At 50.2% G+C, this 19,284-nt stretch overlaps 1 protein-coding gene across 2 annotated transcripts; it reads right to left on the bottom strand.

The window, feature by feature from the left end:
• Window positions 1-394: 394 nt before the first annotated feature.
• Window positions 395-16,933, bottom strand: Cx3cr1 (C-X3-C motif chemokine receptor 1). Of its 2 annotated transcripts, XM_075964152.1 has the most exons (3): window positions 16,456-16,933; window positions 2,795-3,915; window positions 395-2,750 (listed from the first exon to the last, which is right to left on the bottom strand). In XM_075964152.1, exon 2 carries the CDS (start codon window positions 3,904-3,906, stop codon window positions 2,842-2,844), a length of 1,065 nt encoding a protein of 354 aa, XP_075820267.1. In that variant the 5' UTR covers window positions 3,907-3,915; window positions 16,456-16,933; the 3' UTR covers window positions 395-2,750; window positions 2,795-2,841. The 2 variants fall into 2 exon arrangements, with proteins under 2 accessions (XP_075820267.1, XP_075820266.1); XM_075964151.1 differs by having other exon boundaries at window positions 395-3,915; window positions 16,456-16,922.
• Between the last annotated feature and the right edge of the window lie 2,351 nt (window positions 16,934-19,284).

Below are 19,284 nucleotides of genomic sequence, written 5' to 3'. Positions count from 1 at the left end.
TGGCGTTCAAGGTGGCGTTGCAGAGAGACAATATGGCTGCATCTGACAGACTTGCAGATGCCATTACTTCCTGATTAGTCAAGATGATGATGATGCCTCAGACTCAGGACTAGTTGGCCTGTCCTATAGAGCTTTTCATGTCCCTCCCCCTTTTTTGAGTCAGGGTCTTGCTCCGTAAACCAGGCTGATCGCTGGCCTTGAACTCACAGAGATCCACCTGCCTCTGCTTCAGGAGTGTTGTGATTTAAAGCCGTGGGTAGACTTTGCTTTTTGATAAAATCGCATATAGTTGGAGAGAGGAGCTGAAGCATTCCACACCCTTTGGTGCAGTTATCCCCTGGCAAAGAACTTATCTGGTAGAAATAACTGAACAGGACAAAGAAAATTCCACAGATTAAAGAGCTGTGGGATTTGTATTTGCTAAAAATAGGAAGGAAACCAAATGTGTATCAACAGAATTATAAGTACAATAGATGTAGTGTAGGTGTGTCTAGCCATGCAGCCCCAGACAGCAGTGACCACGGAGCAACACCAACATAAACTTACTTGAAACCTATGAGACTTTTGAAATAAAAAAATTTATTTACTAAGCCCGGCATGGTGGTATATACCTTTAATACCTTTAAGCACTTGGGAGGTCGAGGCAGGTGATTTCTATGAGTTCTAGGCCAGCCTGGTCTACAAAGAATTTCAGGACAGCCAGGGTTACATAGAGAAAACCTGTCTTGAAAAACCAAACATGGTTTTGTTTTTGTTTTTACTTATTTTTTGTGCATGTATGTGTGTTCACCACGTGTTTGCCTGGTGCTCTCAGAAACCAGAAGAGGCTGTTGGATCACCTGGAACTGGAGTTAAAGACCATTGTTAGACACTAAGTGGGTTCTGGAAATTGAACCCCAGTCCTCTGGAGTAGCAGCCAGTGCTCTTAACCACTGAGCCATCTTTCCCGTCTCCCCACTTTGGTAACTAAATTTTGAGGTTCTCAGTTGTGACCGCTGTAGAAGACAGCATTGTGTTGCAATGTCAACATGCTGGACGTGCCTGTGAGGGCTGTGACTCTGTCTGCCGCCCTTGGAACAAACATGCAGACTGCCAAGGAGATATCAGACACGCCACAGTGAGCGACATGCCACAGCTTCCTCAGTGCCACCGTCGCGGGGGGGGAAGACTTCCAAATGGTTATTACAGTGCTACACCGGAACAGAGAGCAATTGGGACCCAGCGCTTTTTAGAATGCAAGTTACAGAACTGTGCAGTCCCCAGTCAGTGGGTGCACCTGTGAGGGTCTCCTGTGGTTAGACCACATGATGCTTTCGGGTTGAGGGCAGAAAGCAAGCTGCTCTTGATTGACAGCAGGGAGATGGTTAGGGGTCTGTAGATCTAGGTGCCGCTGAGCATCACTGTGGGAATGGGGGTCTCTTGTCTGGCTGTCTCCCGCAGGCTCCTCCCACTCCATCTGTGCTGTCACTCAGAGGCAGCTCAACAGTGCCAGACACAGGGGAAGCTAAATTCCTGGCTGATTTGCCGTGCTAGAATAGATGAGGCCATCACTGTCCCCCTTTTATAGGTGAGGGGCTGAAGCTCTGTTGGTTCCGGTCTCCCCAATTACAAGTGACAGAGCTGGGATATAAATCCATCCCTTCACTCTGGGGTGAGATTCTTTCTATCTCCTGCCTTCCCCCCAGTTGGGGGTGTTGAGAGAAGCGGAGGGATATGGGTAAAGACAAATGGAAGGGACCTGGCAGCAGCGTGGGTGGGGTCCTTTGGGAAGGAGGAGGAGGCAGTGTAGAGTCTATTTTTAGAACTGCATCTTATGTCTCTGGTCTCAGAGGCCAGGCACTTGAGTTTACATTTGATGCAGTGGTCAGTGGGAGCCCTTGGAATTTTCAGGACATTCTCAAGATAGGTTTAATTAAGAAGCTGGCAGTAGACACAGGCTGGTTGCTGAGGGGAGAGCCTGGGTTAGTCAGTCCCGTCGTAAGGCAGAGGAGCCGATCTTGTTCTGTCTTATCAGGGTAGTTCCCACCCTCCAATTTCTTAGAAATATATCTTCCTCAACCTCCAGCCTTCAGGTTCCAATAATATCTTAGATCAGTTCTATTTCCATGAATGAATGAATGAATGAATGAATGAATGCCCTGGCAATGCTGAAGCATGCACAGGCAGCCCATATATGGCAGTTCTGTTGAACTTGTCCAAATAGGGTCTCATGGTCTATGTTGATGAGGATGACTGACCAGGTCTCTTCCTCAAGAGGAATCAAGGGATGCGCACGTGACACAGCTTGGCCAGTGGAAGTCCTTCCCTGGAAATGCTGACCTTGAAATCAGAGAGAGACCAGGTCCTTCTCTGACGCTGAGGCTATGGAATGTGTGTCTGGATGGCCTGTCAGTACTCAGAGGCTGAAGGCCAGAGAGGGGACGTTCTAGCTGGATTCAAAGCTTGGTTTCCTCTCAGTCTGAGGATTTAATCAGCCTCTCCCCCACATGATCACGTGAATGACCCTCGCCACCCCTTGTGACTTATCCAATCGGGTTAGAAGCCTTGTCACGCATAAGCCCCAGTGTTCAGCATTTACAGCCAACAATATGTGTATTGTTCATGAATTGAACAAAAATTTTTCAAAAACACTGTGGGGTTGTTTTGTAGGCATCTAGTCCATGTTTCTTGCACATAGGACACAGCAGGAGAAAGTCTGTCTTCATTACCCGGAGTCAGAGTCGAAGTCTGGGTTCGCAGGGGGTCCAGGCCTTTCAGAGCAGGAGAGAGTCTGGGCTTGCAGTGGGGTCCAGGCCTTTCAGAGCAGGAGAGAGTCTGGGCTCGCAGTGGGGTCCAGGCCTTTCAGAGCAGGAGAGAGCCCTCTCCGTCGCTTGTGTAACGAGTGAAGCTGCTCAGGATGCTCTCCTGTCTGCTCCGCTGGGATTCCGGTGTGAAGTTGACGTGGACAGGACGGCAGCACAGCACAGCCAGGCACTTCCTGTACAGGTGTCCAAGGTATCTCCTGAACTTTTCCCCAGCAAAGGCGTAGATGAGGGGGTTGAGGCAGCAGTGGCTGAACGCCACTGTCTCCGTCACACTGAGGGCCAGCCTCAGGTTCCTCTTCGTGTCACAACTAGGGAAGAAGCTGTAGAATTTGAGAGTCTCCATGAAGATCACGATGTTGTAGGGTGTCCAGAAGAGGAAGAAGACCACCACCACGAGGAGGATGAGCCGGATGGCCCTGGCCTTCTTCTGATTCTTGCAGGAAAACAGAGTCTGGAGGATTCGGAAGTAGCAGAAGCTCATGACGAGCAGGGGCAGCACGAAGCCCAGGATGTTTGCTTCCGAGTTGCGGAGCACGGGCCAGATTTCCTGGAGGACTTGGGGGTAATCACCCAGACACTCGTTTTCCTTTCTCTTTGTGAACATGAACTGGGGTGCCGCCACCAAGATGGCCGCCGCCCAGACGCCCAGACTGATGGTGACACCATGCTGCACCGTTCGGTTGTTCATGGAGTTGGCGGCCAGGACAATGGCCAGGTACCTATCGATGCTGATGACGGTAATGAAGAATATGCCCCCAAAGAAGCCGATGAAGAAGAAGGCAGTGGTGAGCTTGCACACGGCGTTGTGGAAGCCTTCCTCGCTGACCAAGTAGTGAGTCCAGAAGGGCAAGGTGGCCACAAAGAGCAGGTCACTCAAGGCCAGGTTCAGGAGGTAGATGTCGGTGATGCTCTTGGGCTTCCGGCTGTTGGTGAGGGCGAGTACCACCAACAGATTTCCCACCAGGCCGAAGGCAAAGACGAGGGAGTAGAAGATGGACAGGAAGACGGTCCCAAAGGCCACAATGTCGCCCACATAACAGGCCTCGGCAGAATCATCGTACTCAAAGTTCTCCAGATCCAATTCCGGGAAGATGGTGGGCATGGTGAGGGCCTGGAGCAGAAGGGGAAACACAGCCATATTACCCTTAGAAGATTGCAATTCTCTCTGGCTGTGTGCAGACAGGAGGAAACAAACACTGGCTGGGGGTCTACTAAATTCTATCTATTCTATATTCATTCTATCTTTTAAAACATTTCTTATTTTTGAAGCAGGGTCTCAATATGCATCCCTGGAATGCTGTTCTGGAATGCACTCTTGGGACCAGGCTGATCTCAACTCACAGAGATCTCTCTGCCTCCGTCTTCCAAGTGTTGGGATTACAGGCATGCGCCACCACCATCCAGCAAGATTTGTTTATTTTATGTGTGCAGATATTTTTCCTGCATGCATATTTGGGTACCATGTGTGTGCCTGACCAGAAAAGGGTGTTGGATTCACTGAAATGAGTTACAGATGGCTGGGGCCATCATGTGGGCAGCGGGAATTGAACCCAGGACCTCTGGAAGAGCAGCAAATGCTCTAAACTCCTGAGCCCCATGGGAGGGATTTTAACAAGGTAGGAAGACCCACTCTAGCTGGGCAGTGGTGGCCACACCTTTAATCCCAGCACTTGGGAGACAAAGGCAAATGGATATCCTAGTTCAAGGCCAGCCTGGTTTACAGAGTGAGTTCCAGGACAGCCAGGGCTACGCAGAGACACCCTGCCTTTAAGAAAACAAACAAATAGACAAACAAACAAACACCCCACTCTGAATGTGGATGGAGCAGTTTCACAGGCTGGGGTCAGTGAGCAGATCTGCCGCACACTGCTCTCCGCTTCCCAACTCGCAGATGCCTGTGAGCACCTGAAGCTCCTGCCACCTCGGCTCCCCAGGGCTCCCAGAATAATCCCATCACCTCCTATAGGGGAGGAAGGGCCACCCTGTTGAGGTCAGAAGGCACCATGAGGCAACGTTCAGTACTGTCCAGCTTGAGTGCTAAGACCACAGAGACGCTTGTTTTCCTAAGAGGAAAAGCTTGCAGCCTAGAGCCAAGAATGCTTTCCATCACAGACACAGAAGAACCTGTGATCTCTCTCTCCTGTGAGTCGCTTCTCGTCGGGTCACCAGCCATGAGGAAAATAACCAGCATAGTCCCCCACTCCTGTTTCACGGCACCCTGGACTTTCCCGGGTTTAGTTCTGTGTGGGAAAGGCCTCCATCCCAACCACTCTGGGTTGACCATCTCACAGCCAATCCAGTAAAGAGGAAGCATTGCTGTATCCCAGGCTCTCTTTTTACAGAGGGACCAGCTGACCTCAGGCAGAGGATGGCTTCAGCCAGCCTGCTGCCCTTGGTTTGAGTGGCTAATCTATCCAGTTATTCCCAGCCCTAACCCATCCCTTATTCTTTTCCTTATTTCCTTAAGGGCAAGAATGGGAAAAGAGGACATTTCTCCATAGCTTGGGTAATAAAACTGTCCCCTTCCCATTTGTTTCCCAACCAGGGTGTGCTGGTCGCTCACTCCGTACTGCTCCTCCAGGCCCTGCTCATCTGCTTCTTGAAACCACAGACAGAACCCTTAGAAGTCTGAAGGCATCTCAGAGCACACTTCCTGGATGCCTCCTTCCCCATAGAAACGGAAAAAACCGAGCTCATGGTTTTTAACAGAGGGAGTTTCCACACCCACCGCACCTTGTTCAAGATGGTTTCACCCAGGTCCACCCATGGCTACCTTCCTGCATCACCTGCCTCTTCGCCAGCCTCTTCGCGATGGACTGGGCTGAGGCTACCTGCTCTGGCCCACCCAGGCTGCGATGGAGCCCTCAACTCTAGGAAAAGCATGGGCGTTCCTTGCTTCAAGCTGCGAGACCCTGCTCTCTGAGGGAGCCTCTGCTGCCGCCCACTCAGCATCAAGTTGGTCAGGACCAGTCGCTGCCACACAGCACTTTCTGAACTCAGCCACCATCACCTCGAGACCGAGGCCGAGGCCGTGGCTGTGTGGTTACAGCGCTTGCCTAGGAAGCCCAAAGCCTTGGGTTGGATCCTCAGCACCACACAAACTGAGCTCTCTGGGATGTGCCTGTGATCCCAGCAGCTGGGAGAGATGGAGGCAGGAGGGTCAGAGCTCAAGGTTATCTCACCTCACGCCTGGACGCATAGCAAGTTTCAGTCCAGTCTGGGGTATTGGAGACTCTGTTTTAAATATAAGCTAGGAAGTCAGAAAATAAATCAATAACCCCTAAAACGTGTAATTTCATATGTCTATGGTTGACAGATGAGCAAGCAGGAATTGCTACTTAGTCCATGATGCTTGTAACACAGGCTTGTCTTCCCTGGCATGGGAGGGCATGCCATGAGGCAATATGAAAGAGGTCATACATGAGGGACCCCAGGACAGTCATATTCTTCCTCCTTCCAGTGTGAAAAGTTAGCAAAGCTGACCCCAAGAGGAGGCCAAAGTTGGGAAACACTGCTCTGCCTCTTCGTGCCTGGGATCCTTCTCCCAGCCCCACGACTTCTGTGGACTCACAGAGGTTGGAGCTTAGCCCGTGGGTAGCTTGGAGCCTTTGGGTTTGGGGGTCCCTCTGCAAGACTAGGACTGTTTCTAAGGAGAGAGTCTATTCCAATGTTACTCACAACAGACACTTGCAGAGACCTTCTGACCTTTAGACACACCCAGGCCGTGGAGACTCACGTACGGTTGGACCCTGGGCATGGCGGAAATTTGGTATTTGAAGATATGATTTTTTTTCACTGACACAAAGAATGCACCATCTCCTTTTCATTTTGAACATGGGGGAGAGAAAGGCGCCCTTTATGAAGCTCTATTCAGTCCAGACAGAGCAAACTGAACCACGGTGAGCCTGAGCAAGACACCAAACACCTGCTTCAACACAAAACCCCGAGAGCCACGTGAGGTCCCATGATGCAGGATGCTGCCATTTGTGAAAAGGTTGGAAAAGGCTGTGTGTAAGAGGGTCTGAATATCTCTGGAGGGACAAACTCGCGGTGGGAGCAGCAGTGTCATGGGGCAATTCTGGAGACTAAAGGAGGGGAAAAGGAGATTAGATTTTTATTATATATACTTGGATTTCTGTCTTAGCCATGTAAGTATTCTCCACTAGGAAACTATTTTAATTGATTGGCTTTCAATATTAGAAACCAACAAAAATATGGATTTTATGACAAACTAAATAAGTAGCCATCCAGCACAGTGACAGGCTCTGAGAAAGTGACACCGCCCAGTTGTCTGCCTCCTGGAGGGGAGTTGCAGCAGTAATGCAGGTATCTTTGGTGGCTGTGGGGCCTGGGCCCTAAGACTTGAGAGCTCTGTAGGGACCCTGTGTGCTGAATGAATAGGAACAGTAGGAGACCTGGAGCAGTAAAGTAAGCCTCACCACGTGGGGTCCCAGCAGAGGCTGGCCAGGCATCAGCAGGGCAGCCGGAACAGTCTGGGAAAGGTCCTCTCTCCCCCATCCCAGTGGCTGCGTCTGTTGGTGGGACAGACACCGTGTCTTCTGGGCAGACGGTGAGAAGCAGCGATGCCTCAGCTACGTGAGTCAGCGGTGACGTCTCCTTTATCTACCTGGAAGGGGCTCGTGGGCTGTGTCAGCTCGCTGGGTTCAGCAGATGAACCCCAGAGCACGAGGATTCCACTCAAGGTGGAAACCTCACATCAGTGAAGAACACGCCTTTCCCTTGACTCATCCTCCAGCCCGAGAGCGAGAGCAAAGCAACTTCTGGTCTGACCTGGCAAGCCTTCCCACTCCCACCCCATCCAGGGTCTCCTGAGATATTCAGAGGATTGGAAAGTGAACCTAAAGATAGGACTTCCTGGCTATAGATGGAGTAGAGCCAGAAATCTAGGGTGATCTTCAGTTTGAGGCCAGCCTGGGCTACGTAATGAGGCAAAGGCCAGCCTGAGGTCAAAGGCCTGCCCCAATGCCTTGGAAGCAGTGGACAGTAGAAAGCAAAGGTAAAAACCCGACAAGGTATTCCTCGGCAGGATTCTCTCAGCAGGATCTTACTTCAGGGTCACAGGAAGCGTACTTGGGGGCTGGTGTGGGCATAGCACCCAAAGGATGGAGCATCAGCCAAACAGCTAAGGCGGTGCCTTACAACTCAGGCAAGAACACAGATCCCATGAGCTCAGCCAGTAAAAGTCTTGCTGTGCAAACATGAAGATATCCAGAACTACTGAAAGAAAGGCTTGTGTGATCGTGCAGGCTTGTCATCCCAGCACCGGGGAGGCAGATACCCAGGGCTCACGGGCCAGTCAGCCCGGCCTAATCATAAGCCTCAGATCCCACTGAGAGATGATCTGAAAACAAGGTAGAGAGTGCCTGAGGAATAACACGTGAGACTGACCTCTGGCCTCCACATGCATGTACAGACATGTGCACCTGAGCATGCCCACACTCATAACCCATCACCATGGAGGGTGGAGGCAGGAGGATTGCTGGGGACTGCTGGCTGCCAGCCTAGCCCCAGGTTCAGGAAGAGACCCTGTCCAAAGGAATAAGGTGAAGAGTGACAGAGCAGGGTACTCCATGTTTTCTTCTGGCCTCTGGGTGCACACGCACAAGCACATGCACACGCACATGCACCACATACACTCGCTTGCATGCGTGTTCTCGTGCTCACATGCATGCATGCTTGCACACACAAATGTATACATAAATGTTCTCACTTCCCCGACCCAAACACATCCATCAAAAACTTCCCACGAATCCCTGGAAGCCGTTCTCAGGCCTCTGTCCTATCTGGCAGTTAACCGGTGGTTTTACTAGCTGGTATTGAACTAGAGAGTCTGCGTTGAGCCAAGAAGCAGAGCTTGGAACGTTCTAGATCAGTGGTACTCATCCCGTGGGTCACAACCCTTTGGGGGCTGGACGTACCTTTCAAAGGCGTCCCCTAAGACCGTCAGAAAACACAGGCATTTGCATCACCATTCATAACAGCAGCAAAATTACAGTTATGAAGTAGCAACAAAAATAATTTTATGGCTGGGGTCACCACGACACGAGGAACTGTGTTAAAGGGTCTCAGCATTAGGGAGGTTGAGAACTGCTGGGCTAGATCCAAGTAGAAATGACTTCAATACGACCCACTTCATGAAACTTCCTCACTCCTCCCGCCCGTCCTGGTCCACTTCCTTTCCTCATGCCCACTCCTTTATTTTTAGCCTTCCTTGTGGGGTGGGGGTACCCTTACCCAGGCTCCCAATCAGTTCCCCATCTCTAAGCTTCCCTTCTCCTTAGGCGGCCACGTTCTTCTGGCTGGCATCTTCCTAGGAGGCTCCCCCTCTCTTTCTGCTCCACATCCTGCTGATTGATTTCTAAAGCCAGTGTCTCCCTTTAGATCGTCACTCTCCTGGGTCCCTAAGTGTGGCTTTCTAGTTTGTTCTGCGGGTTGAATGCAGGTCCCCACGTCTGCGGCACAAGTGCTCTCCTGACAGAGCTGGGTCTCCAGTCTCTGACAGCCCTGCTTTGTTTGTTTGTTTATTGTTTATTAGCACACGTGTCTCAGGGTTCAGAGAGCAGAGGCTGCAGCAGGAGGGACATTTTCAATGTCCACCCGGTTTCCTGCGCAAGTCAGCGGACCCTCTGTTCCCATAGCTAGCTATGAGTTCATGCAAAGGATCGCGACAGCACTACCCAGCAGGGCTTCACCCAGATCAAAGGTCCCCTGCAAAGCCAAAAGCATACACAAGGGAACTCTGACGGGAAAGTACAGGAGTTACCTTCTCTCTCAAGCATGCCATTATTTGAGGTTTGACACTTCTCCCTCCCTTTTCCTCTTTAAAGCGCTCTGTGGTATTTGTGTATTTCTATCAAAATAAAACTGTGAAAATTTAAAAGGAAATATTTCGTCACTTTTTTAAGTAATGGAGAAACAGGGTAGCTTTTTAATAATAAAATTCTGGTTAGTGTAGGAGTTTTTGAGGCAGTATCTCCCACCATCACCCATACTGACCCAGAACTCCCTATTTAGTCTCTGTTGGCCTCAAACTCATTGCAAGCTGGGCAGTGGTGGTGCATGTCTTTAGTCTCAGCACTCAGGAGGCAGAGGCAGGTGGATCTCTGTGAGTTAGATGCCAGCGTGGTCTACAGAGCAAGTTCCAGGACAGGCTCCAAAGCTACAGAGAAACCCTGTCTTGAAAAACCAAACCAAATTGAAATAAAACAAAAAACAACAAGAAGAAAAAACCCAAGCAAACTCATTGCAATCCTCTGCTTGAGTCTCCTGACTACCGGTATAAAAGGTATGAGCCACCGAGCCCATGTTAATTAAGTCACACAGAGTGTATGAGAAGAGGGGTCCTCGTTCTCAGATGAGCTCTAGGGAAGCCAGGAAGGTGAAGTACACAGCTTATCTCTGCAGGGGAAAGGATGCGTGGACCCGTCCCCCCCCCCCCCCCGCCCCAGAAGGCTGGGAATGGATGTAATGTTATCTGCAGGGCCAGGCCTCACCCGAATCCCCCAGCTACTGTGCTCATCCCAGACTCTCCCTCCCTAGAACTTTATCTTTGTTTCTCAGACAGTAGAGGCCATCCCTTCCGCTGTCTGTATAATTGAGACCACACCAGACCCTCAGCCCTTAAACTATAGACCCCATCTTCATGCTCACACACACTTTTCAAAAGAGTTTTTTTTTTTTTAATGTGGTCATGCCCTAGCTTTATCGTGCACATGGATGGAGATCATTGTTACTGGGAAACATTTTTCCAAAATGGTACTGTACTTAAGAATGCTTAAAGAGCGTCTCAGGGTCAGGCTTGAGAAGCTTGAACCAGCACCAGGTAACTAAGTGGTGTTGAACCCGATTTCCTCAGGGGGCTCTTCACTCTGATGATCTTAGCACTGGCAGACAGACTCCCTACATATGTTTAAGAGCAAACAGAGGTGAAGGCTAAGAGGCATAATCCAGCCTGCTGAAAAGAAGGGAAGGTCCTTTTCTCCGGTCCCTTTCTCTTTTAAAACTGTCACTTCAGAGCATCTGTAAATAACTTCTTCCTGGATGTGTGGGTCCTGGAACCCGCAGGGCCTTCGGTCCACTGTTTTGGAGGAACACCTTTCTCCAGGACCTGGGCATTGTGATTTAGAAATACGAGCAGCAAGCACACAGCCCCATCTTCCAATTTCTGTAGGGGTGTGGGAGCTTCAGCACTCGGCTCCAAGCAACCTCCTGTCGCTAATGTAGGACGGTTGTTCTCCTCGGGACAGAGCCAATGAACTTTCAAGGGTGGACAGTGAGTTCACATCACCAAGAACGCTGTTGAGGGCTGGGGAATGGCTCAGTCAGCAAAGCACTTGCTCTGCAAACTCTTTGTTGTAAGACCTGAGTTCCAGCCTCCAAATCCATATTAAACTAAACGTGGCTGGGTAGTGGTGACGCACACCTTTAATCCCAACACTTGAGAGGCAGAGGCAAGTGAATATTTGAGTTTGAGGCCAGCCTGGTCTACAGAGGGAGTTCTAGGACAGCCAGGGCTGCACAGAAAAACTCTGCCTCAAAAAACAACAACAACAAAGCTAAACGTGGTGATGTACTTGTAATCCAGCACTGGGGAGGTGAAGACAGGGATCCTGGGGCTCCCTGGTCAGACAGCCTGGCCAGATGGGTGAGTTCTAGGTAAAAATAATCACCTGAATAACCAAGGCGGAAATGCCTGCAGACACCTGATGCTGACTTCACAGGCACGCACATGCTGCCAGGTCCGCTTGCTTCATGACCAGCTCTCGATCACCTCAAGGACAGGGATGCAACTGAGTGTGTCTCTGGGCCATGGGGGGAGGGGTTCCTGTCTCAAAGTCTCCTAGGGCTGGTCGAGGATAGCACACTCTGGTCAATTGAGTCAGCCATAAAGAGACTTTGACATCTTTGACATCTGTGGAGTCAGAGGAAAATTCAAACGCCAGCTCAAGCTGTGAATAAGTTCATCATGCTTCATAAACTTTTGGTCTGATTAATTTTGGTGTGTGATTTTTTTAATTACTTGCAGGGTTTTGTATAATAAAGCTTAATTTTTGGTGGTGTTGTTTTGTTTTTGAGACAGGGTTCAGGCTGTTGTCCTCGGAAATGTAGACCTGGCAGACCGTGAAGTCACAGAGATCCTCCTGACTCTCCGGTGCTGGGATTAAAGGCGTGCGCCCTGGGCTACAAAGCTCCCTCCCTGGGCTACAAAGCTTATTTTTAAAAAGGAGAGTTAAGTAGGGTGTGCTGGCTTTAACCCAAGTACTCGGGAGGCAGAGGTGGGAAGATCTCTGTAAATTCAAGGTCAACCTGGTCTATAGGGTGAGTTGCAGAACAGCCAGGGCTATGCAGAGACCCTGTAAAAAAAAAAATTCCTGAGGACTTTGAAGCAGACACACGACAGCATGACTGAAGTCCCCTCTAGCGCAGTGGGGCCAAACCGTCTTCTGCTGTGTGAGCTCATTTACGGCACTCAGCTGCAGAAAACCAACGGCTTTGCAAATGATTCTTGCCTTGAGGATGGAGCACACGTCTGAGACAGACAGACATCTGAGACAGACAGACATCTGGATGTGACCTGGTGCAGGCAGGAAAGGCTTACATAACCCACCTTCCGTTTCTGCAAGCTGCTCATTTAGTCCCACTAGTCCCGTTGTCTGGCCGTCACTCTCTTACAGAATTGCGTTTTGGAAATATTGATGAGTTACTGAGTTCTGTGTCTGCTACATGGAGGGGCAACTTCCAGTAACATTTGGGTAAGGGCAGGGGCATGAGGGGGGCTTTGGGGGTCCTAGCGAGGTTCTTTTCATTGTGTGGTGTGCATGTGTGTATGTATGCATTGTGTGTGTGTTATGTGTATATGTGTGGTTTGTGCATGTGTGTGGTATTTGCATAGGTGTGGTATGTGTTTGCATGTGTGTGCTTGTGGTGAGTATGGGGATGTAAGCATGTGCCGTGCATGTGTGTGGGCGAACCTACTTGTGCGTGTGTGTATCATTCCTCGGCACTTCCTACCTTCTTTCTTGAGACAGGGTCTCTCATTGTCCTGGAAGTTTCTGGGTAGTCCAGGCTGATTGGCCTGTGAGCCCCAGGGATCATTTCTCCCTCCTCAGCGCTGACTTTACAACACACATGGCCACACCAGGGTTTCTTATGTGGGTTCTGGGGATGGAACTTGGCCTTTAGCCTGCTAGGCGGTTTACAGTTTAGGTGCCCCGGGGAGGAAAGGCTGACCCCAGGCTCAGTCAGAAACCCTAGGCTTCCTTTGGTTTTCCTTGGTAGGAAATGACCTAATGATGACCTAAGGATCTCCCGCTTCTGAGACACCTGGGCACCTGTCATCAAGGTTGGCTAGGGCTCGGGCCCCATCGCCCCACCCCACTCCTCTCCAGCCTGCTTTGGAGCAGTGTGAGTTCGCAGCTCATTCTGAGGGCCTGGTTTGGAAGTCTTCAGGCTTAGGACTCCGGGCTGGAGGCTGGGTTGGGGAGGCACAAGTGGCAGACCATGCTTCACATGGCCACCCTTGCACAGTGGACTTGGGAGAAGAAGGAACTAAAAGTTGATTTGGAACTGGCGATGGGGCCCGAGCCCTAGCCAACCTTGATGACAGGTGCCCAGGTGTCTCAGAAGCGGGAGATCCTTAGGTCATCATTAGGTCATTTCCTACCAAGGAAAACCAAAGGAAGCATGATGTCTTCTCGCCTGGTCCTATGACTTGGGGTCCTTAACAACTCCTTTGGGAGTAGTCAGTGAAGTTAAGATCCCTGAAGTGATGGAGCTTCACTCTCCCTGAAGCAGCAGACAGAAACTGTTTTTAAAAGTGCATTTATTTATTTTTTATATGTATGTGTGTACGTTATTGCACATGCTGCAGTATGTGGTCAGAGTACATCTTGAGGGCGTCAGGACTTTCCTTCTACCATGCTTCTCTCAGGCTCAAACTCAAGCAGTCAAGCTTGTCACAGGTGCCTTTATCCCCCTTGCAAGCCCTTTACTGCTTTTGAAGAGCCAAAGACTGTCCATGCAGAGTGTTTGGGACTTTATATACCACACTCTAACCTTCACTATACACTCCCTTGCCTGGGTCCTACCTACTCGGTACAGTCAAGCACTGTGTAGTATTGCCAAGGGCAATGTCCAAAGTCCGAAGTCTGGACTGCAGCATCCCAAGGACCAGCAGCACCCCTTCCCCTGTCCTCTCTCTGCCATGGGGTCAGCCAAAGTGCAGGGTGGGTAGGTTTTAACCGGATTAGCATGGGTAGGTTCTTCCCAGGAAACAGAGGTGCATGAAGGGCCAGGTTGGTCAGCCTGGGCCTGACACTATTTTTCTGTCCCAGCATTCATCTGTAAAACCAAGCCAATCCGAGGGGCAGGAGAAGAGAAGCTACTCTGGTCTTCTGTTGTGTGGCTAGTTTTGTTCTCACGTGGGAGGAGCAAGGCACACAGGATTCAGGTAAACTTGCAGGAATCCTACTCCCTGTCAGGAAGCTGCAGGCCATCTCTGGGGAGAGGAGTCTTACTTCGAGTAGCTGCCAGCAATTGGTGGAGGAGCTCCCAGGACACAGCTCTGATGAGTGGGCACCCACCAGGGTGAGCTCCACTAACTCAAGGGCACGGTCCTGTAGTAACCCCCATAGACCTACAGCTTCACTGGACTAGGCTTGGGTATGGGTTGTCCCTGCTGCCCCAGGGGTCCTATCTGTGGTGGGTGACCTATGATCACTTCTGTCTGGAAGTCACCCTACACTCTTTCCTGGGGCTATTTCTGTTTTCCAGAAGCCCCTGAGTCCAGTCACTGCCCCCACCCTGCTGGCTCTCACAGTTCCCAAGGCTCAACAGGTCAGGGCCTGCTCTAGCCTAGTTTTCTCCCCGTAGGCTCAGAGTCCCCTTATGACCTGCCTGAGCAGAGTGTTTTCTTATGGTCTGAGCGTCTTTACATTTGACTCAATTTCTTCCTACCTCAAGTATTATATTTCAACTAGTAGGGACAGAAAAAATTAGGGGAATTGGGAGGGAGGGAGGGAAAAGGAAGAAGGGAGGGAGAATTCCCAACTCTCAGCCTTTCTCTGGACTGGGCTATAAATGCCCAGAGCAAGGCTGCAGGCACTTGGGGTCTGTGTTTGCCAGATGATAACACAACCCTTGAGGGAAAGCCAGCTGCAGCTGCTCTCAGGGGGCCTCTGGAAGGGTCTGCCTGTGTCAAGCAGGGACAAGGTCTGTTCTTACCATTTCCTTCCGGAGACCACCTTTCCTAGTGGCTCAGACGCCTGAGTCCTGAGACACGGTTATGAGCATTTATGAAACTGAGGAATGAGCTTGCGCCAAGTTTATTATAAATGCCAAAAATGTTCATTATAACAGCTGAAGATGTTACCAGAGTGGAATTTAAGAAAAGGGAAAAAAGTCCATAAAACTATGTAACTTTACAGACTCAGGCATAATATTCTTTTAGTTTTTCTCCATATAAATGTGTATTTCAGTAAAAATGCTAAAGTCAGTTTGAACATTGATCACCATCATTATTGTTATTAGATATAGGGTCTCATAAAGCCCAGGCTGGCCTCAAAATTCCTAGGTACCAAGGCCGACCTTGAGCTTCCGACCCTCCTGTCTCTTCCTCCTGAGTGCTGGGACCACAGGCACGGTGGGCACAGCAGGCAATCATGCCTAACGTATGTGTAGTACTGAGGATTGGACCCGGGGCTCCTTGCACTCTAGGCAAGCACTCAGCACTCTATCAGCCGAGCTACATTCTCAGTATAGCACCTTTATTTTTATATTCTCAAGCCTGGGTACCGTCAGGGAAACCGCTGAGTGCCTGCCACTCAGATCTAGGGATTATCAACTCACAGTTATCATTTCATTCATCTCCCACTAATTTCATCTATAAACACTCCTGTGTGGGTCTCTGAGGAATAAGTGCTTCTTAAAGCAAGAAATAAAAACCATCAACACTAATGTTTATAGTTGTTAGTGTTTGCTTGAGAGAAGAGGCTCCCAGGGAAGCCCCAGCTGGCCTGGAACTCACACAGAGCCTATACTAGTCTCAAATTTGTAGCAATCCCCTTCCTGCAGCGGTCCCAGAGCTGGGATTAGAGGCATGAACCACAAAGTCTGACTGACAGTACAAATTTTAATCTTTAAAAACATCAACATTTCCAGTCTGGCGGTGGTGGTGCACACACCTTTAATCGGGAGGCAGAGGCAGGCAGATCTCTGTGAGTTCGAGGCCAGCCTGATCTACAAGAGCTAGTTCCAGAACAGGCTCCAAAGCTACAGAGAAACCGTGTCTTGAAAAATCACAAAACCAAACCAAACCAAAAAAAAGAAAAAAAAAAAGAAAAACCAAAACCAAAACCAAAAAAAAAAAAAACATCAATATTTCCTATCACCAAATGTGATTTTGTATCGGGCCCCTCTCCCCTCTTTTCTGATAGTGTTCAACCTGAACCTTTCTTCACAATCCTAAAATGGAATTACTCACACCTCAAAGACTTCTTATCCTCCACCCCCCACCCCCCCTCCCCGTTTTATCTGCATCTTCAGGAAAATGAGCACAGAAGGCAAACAGAGTCAGTAACCTGGTTTGCCTGATGGCCCCACCCCAGGTGTGGGAGGAGTCCGCTGCACTTACCTGGGCAGATGGGAACGAAGTGCCACTCAGTCCCCCAGTCCCACGCAAATTCCACCAGACGCCAACACTTCCCTCTCTGAGGGCATCTTTATTTGCGAAGTTAGCCAATAGCGTCTGGCTTCCTGTCTTTAGATGCTGTGGCCAGCAAGCTCAGAAGCTCCAGGCTGGAGACCAGCTGATCACAAGGGAGCCTGCATTGCAAGTCTCAGGGACTGCTGCCTGGGGCAGACCTGGTGATGGCTGGGGGCTGTGTCAGATATCTGCAGCCTCAGAGGCCAGCAGAACACAAGTCAGGTCTCAGGCAATCTGTGAAAGCCCCTCATCTTTCCATCCATTTCCAAAAGCATCTGGTACTCCCTGGGCAGCACTGGGGTGCAGGTTCAGTGTCCTTGCTGTCTTTCGCCTCGGCATGGTCTCGGTCCTGGCTGAGGGGCACACATCACAGGAGGTTCTTAGGAGGATGTTTTGTCCACTGAGTAGGAACACCACACTGAAAATGTCAGTAACTCCCTCCCCCCCCCCCTTCACTGTTGAGAAAGCCCACCCCTTAGTCCCTTTTCTGTTTCCTCCTGGCCTCCCTGGTTGCTCATCTTCCCCTGCAGAGGCCAAGGGATCACAGAGAGGTAGCGGTTCCTCACGGGCTCTCAGACATTGGCCCTTTCCCTATGCCCCATCAGCTACATCGGGGGCTACCCAGGTCAGCTCCTTGCCTTCATTCTGCCCCACTTCAGTTTCTGATTTTTGTTTTTTTTTTTTTGTTTTTTTTTTTTTAGTTTTTTCGAGACAGGGTTTCTCTGTAGCTTTGGAGCCTGTCCTGGCACTAGCTCTTGTAGACCAGGCTGGCCTCGAACTCACAGAGATCCACCTGCCTCTGCCTCCCGAGTGCTTGTTTTTTATTTTTATTAATTCTTCGGGGATTTCACACTTTGTATTTTGATCATGGTCATCTACCTGCCTCCGCCCAGATCCGCCGCTGTTTCAAACCCACCCAACCTTGTTTCACGTTCATTTCTGCTAACTTTTTTTAAGATTTATTTTGAATTATGCATACGTGGATGTGAGTGCAGGTGCCCACAGAGGCCAGAGGACTCAGATCTCCCTGGAGCTGGGGTCACAGGCAGCTGTGAACTGCCCGGCATGGAAGCTGGGGACTGAGCTGTGTCTCCTGCAAGAGCAGTTATGTGCTCTTAGCCACTGAGCCATTCCCACAGCCCCTTTTATGTTATTGTTTGTTTTATTTTGTTTTGTTGTTGCTGAGACATGTCCCATGCATCATGGCCTGGCTCTGTATTTGAAGATGACCTGAGCATCCTCCTGCCTCCACCGGCCAAGGGCTGGGATGTCCCGCCATGTCTCATTGATGAGATGCTGGGGATCGAACTCAGGGACTTCACACACACTAGGCAAGCAGTCTGCGGGTCGAGCCATCTCCCCAGCCACACTCAGCTCACCCTTGTGCTCCTGTCTTGGATCTGGCCAAGATTCTCCCACTTGGAATCCAAACAGTCTCATCGATGATCATTGCTGACACAACTCCATCTCCAGTTGGGGCCTGGAGATCACCCTGTGCCCATCGATCCCTTTCTGTCTGCCTTCATCTCACCCTCCCACGTACACAAAGAGCAATCCCTGAGCCGCAGCTGTGCAGCTTTAACTCCGGGAGCTTCCTCCGCTCCCTGGTCTGTCTGTGAGCTTGCTCTCAACACGATGGTCCCCTTTTCCTTTCCCCTACATTCTGACTACTTCCTCTTCCTCCAGCACACATGCACATGCACTCTCTCGTGCGCACACACACACACACACACACACACACACACACACACACACACACCCTTCCCTGTGTGTGCACTGGCACTGGGAGTGCCTGCCTCCCTGACTCACCTGCTGAGGGCTGAGGAGTGGGCTTGTCCTGTCCACGGGTGCTGCAGCTGATAGAACTCTGTGATGAGTTTCAACACACTTGTGCCAGTTTCCTTGTCCCCACGGGGTGGTGACAGCTGTCCGGATGGATACCCACACACAGAGGAACACAATATTTAGGAGAGGCACTCTGAGCTCATGGAGCATTCTATTTTAGGGTAGGAAAGGAGGCAAGCCTGCTTTGGGGACCTGAAGGCAACAAACAGTACCTCATCCGTGTGTGTGTGTGTGTGTGTGTGTGTGTGTGTGTGTGTGTGTGTGGTGTTTGTGCCATATATGAATAGTGTGTACAGCGTAATGAAGACTAGAAGAGGCCACGGATCGTCTGGAACTGGAATTATAGGAAGGTATGAGCCATCTGATGTGGGTACTGGGAACCAGACTTGTGACCTCAGCAAGGCAGTAAGCACTTTTAACTACTGAGCCTCTTTCCAGCCTGCCTGCCTGCCTGCCTGCCTGCCTGCCTGCCTGCCTGCCTGCCTGGCAGCTCTGGCTGTCCTGGAACTCACTCTGTAGACCAAACTGGTCTCCAACTCACAGAGATCCACCTGCCTCTGCCTCTGAGTCCTGAGATTAAAGGCGTGCGCCGCCACCACCCATCTTAAATTATTTCTTTAAAAACCCCTATTTTTGCTATTTTATGTATATAAGTGTTCGCCTGTACAATCACCACCACATGCACGCCTGAATCCCAAGAGGCCAAAAGAGGGCAGTGGATCCCAGGTCTCCTGAGACTAGAGTTACCCATTGTGAGCCACCGTGTGGACGCTGGAAATCAAATCCAGGTCCTCTGGAAGAGCAGCCAGTGCTCTTAAACACTGAGCCATCTCTCCAGCCCCTGATTAAATTACTTCTAGTTGCATTACACATGGAAACAATAGCACCTTTTATTCCAAAATAAACCATCAG

The sequence above is a fragment of the Microtus pennsylvanicus genome, chromosome 3, assembly GCF_037038515.1.
Source record: "Microtus pennsylvanicus isolate mMicPen1 chromosome 3, mMicPen1.hap1, whole genome shotgun sequence".
In the NCBI taxonomy this organism is placed as follows: domain Eukaryota; kingdom Metazoa; phylum Chordata; class Mammalia; order Rodentia; family Cricetidae; genus Microtus; species Microtus pennsylvanicus.
This window is presented reverse-complemented; position numbering and strand designations above follow the sequence as displayed.

Coding starts and splice junctions, on each gene's coding strand:
- Cx3cr1 (XM_075964152.1), bottom strand. CDS start 3,906: ATGCCCACCATCTTCCCGGAATTGGATCTGGAGAACTTTGAGTACGAT.